The sequence below is a fragment of the Myotis davidii genome, unplaced genomic scaffold (assembly GCF_000327345.1).
Source record: "Myotis davidii unplaced genomic scaffold, ASM32734v1 scaffold348, whole genome shotgun sequence".
Lineage (NCBI taxonomy): Eukaryota > Metazoa > Chordata > Mammalia > Chiroptera > Vespertilionidae > Myotis > Myotis davidii.
Window position 1 is genome coordinate 387,187 of NW_006298965.1, and position 5,414 is coordinate 392,600.

The 5,414-nt window shown below is 42.2% G+C and overlaps 1 protein-coding gene across 8 annotated transcripts in view; it reads right to left on the reverse strand.

The window, feature by feature from the left end:
- The window catches only part of TTC33 (tetratricopeptide repeat domain 33), a 32,605-nt gene that overhangs the window by 26,810 nt on the left and 381 nt on the right, over window positions 1–5,414 (reverse strand). For 6 of the 8 annotated variants that reach the window (XR_001515694.1, XR_001515693.1, XR_001515692.1 and 3 more), the window contains exon 2: window positions 427–648. Coding sequence is in view for 5 of the 8 variants with exons in the window: in XM_015571008.1 (XP_015426494.1) it covers window positions 427–647 (221 nt within the window). In the remaining 3 variants the exon portion in view is untranslated. Of the gene's footprint in view, window positions 1–426; window positions 649–1,543; window positions 1,572–4,343; window positions 4,457–5,414 lie in introns of those variants that run through there. The other 2 variants (XM_015571004.1, XM_015571005.1) reach the window with 2 other exon arrangements.

Below are 5,414 nucleotides of genomic sequence, written 5' to 3' on the forward strand. Positions count from 1 at the left end.
TGGAAAAAAAAAAAAAAATCCATTTCCCAGTATTTCCCCCTGTATCTCCCCAGTCCCAAGTCTTCCACTTACCTGTCCCTCACTTCCCAAACGTCTCTTCCTCAAATTTCTTCTATGCCCTGTACAGTGGGACTTTACCTGCAAATCCTACAGGTAATTTTGTCATCAATTTAAGAATTGTAATTCTTTTGTGTTGGTGGCTTTATTATTATAAAATGAAACATTTTTTTAGGTGCCCTGTTTGAGATGGCTACAAAGAAGCAGCTAAGAAAAACAGAAGACGAAAACCGTGAATTTAAAGTTGAATGTACCTACCTATATAGTTTAAGTTTAAAATATTTGGCTCTCAAAAGAAATTTCAATCATTGTGCTGTTGATATTTGGCTGTTGACTGATGAGTTTGCCGACCACCGCCCTAAAACATACCTTTTATTTTCAGCCAGGCTGGCTCCTTCATCCTTCAGCTGCTTGCTTTTCCTGGCACAGCCTTCCAGGAGACTTTCCTTCCTGCGTTTGGTGGCATGAAGCCCGTTCCCTTCATCACTCTCAACTGCATCCTTTTCATCGGCAGCTTCAGCTTCAAACTGCTGGGAAGTGACCTTTGAGACCTTCTCACCAATTTTCCTCTTCCATCCGAAGGAAGCCATTCTGGAGAATCACAAAAAAAACAGCTTTAAATGTCAAACTTGGCCCTTTATAGACGTATTCCAAATAAGTGAAGAAGGAATAAAGGAATAACAGAATCAGACTATCATCATTTTCTTAATTTTTTTTTTTAAATTTCAGAGAGGAAGGAAGAGGGAGCAAGAGATAGAAATATCAACGATGAGAAAGAGTCGCTGACTGGCTGCCTTCTGCATGTCCCACTGGGGACCCAGCCCACAACCCGGACAGGCCCTGACTGGGAATAGAACTGTAACTTCCTGGTTCATGAGTTGATGCTCAACCACTGAGCCACACCAGCTGGGCAACTATCACCATTTCTTAACTCCTAATTAAACAGTGGTCCTCGGAAATAATCATCAAGTAACATCAGGAAAGACAAGTGGACATTATGCATCGCCTGATGGAAGGGACACACCAGCCATGATATATTCTTAACTAAAATTAATCCTAAATCATATCAGCCTATAGTTTATAAAAAACATGGGATCTGGATGAGCACGCACAATAACATGACAGAGATGCAGACAGCAAAAACATAAAAATAAAGCTAGTTTCTTCAAGAAATAAACTGCCAGGGGTGCCCTAAGTGGTTTGGCTCAGTGGATAGAGCGTCGGCCTGAGGACTAAAAGGTCCCAGGTTCGATTCCAGTCAAGGGCATGTACCTTGGTTGTGGGCACATCCCCAGTAGGGGGTGTGCAGGAGGCAGCTGATCGATGTTTCTCTCTCATTGATGTTTCTAACTCTCTATCCCTCTCCCTTCTTCTCTATGAAAAATCAATAAAATATATTTTTTTTAAAAAAACTGCCAGGGGTGAAAGGAAGAGAGAAAGATGAGAGATAACCTCTAGATTAAGAGAGACGAAAAGACATACTAACCAAATAGAATCTGTGGATCTTGTTAGCTCTAGGTTCAAACAAGGCAAAGGGGAGGATAAAGGGGAAATTAGAACACTGATTTGGTATTTGATGACATTAAGAAATAACTAATTATTTTTTAGGTATGATAAATAGTATTATGATTACATTTATTTTTTAAAAAAAAACCTTTCTTTTAGGCATACATAATAAACTATTTCACATAAAATTATAAGCTACCTAGCCGAAACCGGTTTGGCTCAGTGGATGGAGCGTCGGCCTGCGGACTGGGGGGTCCCAGGTTCGATTCCGGGCAAGGGCATGTATCTGGGTTGCGGGCACATCCCCGGTGGGAGATGTGCAGGAGGCGGCTAATCAATGTCTCTCTCTCTCCCCTTCCTCTCTGTAAAAAAATCAATAAAATATATTTAAAAAAATAAAATTATAAGCTACCTAGGAACTGTTTCAATGTAGCCAGTGAGGGTAGGGTTGCAGTAGAGGAGAAATACAGATGAAAAGATTGCTGAGCTGACAGTTGAGGAAGTTAGGTGATGAGAACATAAGATCCCTTATACTTTTCTCTCTTTTCATAAATGTTTGAAATTTTCCATAATAAAAAGTTTTTCAAAGATTCATTTGGCAAATTCACAGTGTGTGAATCAAAAAGATAACAAATGTTAGGTTGTTTTATAAATCTGCAAGGATATATAAAAATAAAGGATAAAAAAGAATAAAAGGATAATTGATGAAACAAAGTTAAAGAAAAGCCCAGAAGAATTCAACAAATATTTATTTAGAGAAGGGATTTACTGAGGGATCCAAGAAATCTTTACTAATTATATGGATGTGCTTGAAAATACTGAAAAATCTTTAAATTTTTCATATCAATTTTTATGTGCCTGTTTGTGTGTGCATTCTTAAAGGAATCTATGACCCCAAAGAGATTATGATCAACTGACTAATCAACTTGAGATAGGAAAAGCAATGAACCAGAAGTCTTCATAAAACTATCCAAGAATGGGCCAAAACCGGTATGACTCAGTGGATTGAGCGTCAGCTTGCGGACTGAAAGGTCCCAGGTTCGATTCCGGTCAAGGGCATGTACCTTGGTTGCGGGCACATCCCCAGTGGGAGATGTGCAGGAGGCAGCTGATCGATGTTTCTCTCTCATCGATGTTTCTAACTCTCTATCTCTCTCCCTTCCTCTCTGTAAAAAATCAATAAAATATATTTTTTAAAAAAAACTATCCAAGAATGGGCATCGTGGGAATAAGAAATGAAATAGTAAGTTCTAGAAGATACCACCATCTTCACATCTGAGGCACATGGCTGAAGTAAAGTGTAAGTAGTCACTAGAAGGAAAGGGAAAGAAAAAGTGAGGCCCTTTACATGGAAAGGCCCAAGATATCGGCAGAAATTGAAGGGGTAAGAGAATTGTGTGTTACATGCCTAAGTTCTTAATGAATATGAGTCAGTGCCAATAAGTTATAGCAATCAAGAAATGTGTAAAATCAGGTTTCAGCTATGTTTGCAACAGTTCACAGTTCAATAAATATTGAATGAGTTTAGCAGATTTTTTTTTTAAAGAAATGTACAGGTTGATAAGGGTTAACCAAATGCCCAGGTTGCAGGCTCAATCTCCAGTAGGGGGCATGCAGGAGGCAGCCGATCAATTATTTTCTCATCATCATCCATGTTTCTATCTCTCTCTCCCTCTGTGAAATCAATAAAAATATATTTTTTTAAAAAAAAGAAAGAAAGAAGTCTCGAGTGTATGACTGTCTCTAAAGGTGACTAGAATGAGGATGACTTAGTTTTCTGGTTTCAAGTTTCCAAATGCAACTTTGTGAGGCATTCTTTTAATGGGTGGGAACCTTATTAATACTGATGGATATCTGCTGTGGTTACTAAAGGCAAATTACATTATAATTCATTGGTCAGATCTGTAGATTACTGGGAGCAGGGTTTAGGTTGGGAGGAAAGGAAAATGGGACAGACCTATATGTATTTTTTAATTAATTCTTCAGCCCAGCTGGTGTGGCTCAGTGGTGGAGCGTCAACCCATGAACCAAGAGGTCACCAGTTCAATTCCCAGTCAGGGCACATGCCTGGCTTTGTGGGCTCCATCTCCAGTAGGGGGCATGCAGTAGGCAGCCAATCAATGATGCTTCTCTCTCATCGATGTTTCTCTCTATCCCTCTCCATTCCTCTCTCTTAAAATCAATAAATATATATTTTTTAAAAGTTAATACTTCATTTAGGCTCCCATTACCACCCCCCACCCCCATCCTCCTACTGAAGACAGGTATTGGTCAAGGCCCCAATGGTGGTTCTCAACCAGGAATAAAGAAGCCACACATCCTGCTGCCTCAGGTGTTTCTGCCATTCTCCTCCATAAATCCTGTAAGATCCTAACAGACCAGAAGCTGGAGAGGTCAGGACACAACGCGGTTTTAGGCGTATCAACAGCCTGATGACCCCTATCAACTGACAAGTTTAGCCTTGCAGAGGGGGACAAGAACACATCCCTCTCAGACAAGAACTAATATTGAATGAAAAGTTTAGGCAAGTTGAGAAGTGGAGGGAAAAGGAAATGACAAATTTCATACCCCCAAGCTTCACTTTTTTTTTTTTTTTCCAGAGAAACAGAAGGCTGATTCGTCTGCTCCAAGCAAAAGGAAAAGAGATGAACCTGAGCCAGGAGAACAAAAAAGACCTGAAACAGCCACTTGGAAGAACAGACACAGCAACAATGAGGGCTGAGTAAAGACGCCACAAAGCATCAAGGGTGCCCAGAGGTTAAAAAGTGCAGATCTCTTACCAACACCATGGTAAGCTTTGTATTTTCTCCACAATTGTCTGGACACCCCAAGATAAAGTTAATTACAATACAGGATAAGTGCTAGACGAGAGCAGACAAAGGATGCCATGATGTCAGAGGAGGATAAGAATAGGCAGGCTTAAAAGAAGGGTGAGTCCCAGGACGGATACAACACACTGTCTGCCTTGGAAAATGTACCCCTCCGAGTTGATCTGGGTATCTTAAAGAGTACGAGTTTCCCGTTCTAAGGCTATCTGAACATTAAGTTAAAACTTATTATACAGAAAGCTTTCTTAAATCTGTGGTTACATTTTCCACCAGGATAAAAAACAAAACAAAACACATCACATAGTAGGTACATCATAATCAAGTGGGTTTCTGTTAAACTCATGAAATTACATAAATTCATTTTATGCAGAATTGTACTTAACTAGAGGCCCGGTGCACAAAATTCATGCACGGTTAGGGTCCTTAGGCCTGGCTGGCAATCAGGGCCAATCTGTGGGGTGACAGACAGGGCGATGGGGGGGGGGCACGGAAGAGGGGCCTTGCTGGCACCTGCCTTGGCTGGCCTGGGGCCTGCAGGCTGGGGGCAGCTCCTGTGTTGAGCATCTTCCCCGTAGTGGTCAGTGTGTGTCATAGTGACCAATCGTTCCACCTGTCTTCTGCCGGTCAATTTGCATATTAGGCTTTTATTATATAAGGCCCGCGCAAAGGGGAGTGCCAGGTGGGGATGCCATGAAAATTCTAAACAGCAACACTGTGTTCCGAGCTCTTTCGCTGGCGCAGGTCCCTGCAGCCACCCTGGGTTCCCCCGGGGCCGGGCAGACCCGAGCCCGCGCTGGGGAGGCCGGTCCCTGCCCTGTTGGGGATGCGCCACCCCAGGCCAGAACCGTAGGAACACGGGCAGGAAATGGAAACAGACCCATCCGGTACCGGGATGCACCCGGGGATGAGGCGGTCCAGAAACCAGGTGCCCCAAAATGTCACCGCGAGGCTGAAACCGGCATTAGCGGCTTCCCTTCGTTCTTTACCATTTAAATGAGAAATTCATCGAAGCTGCCAGCCCCG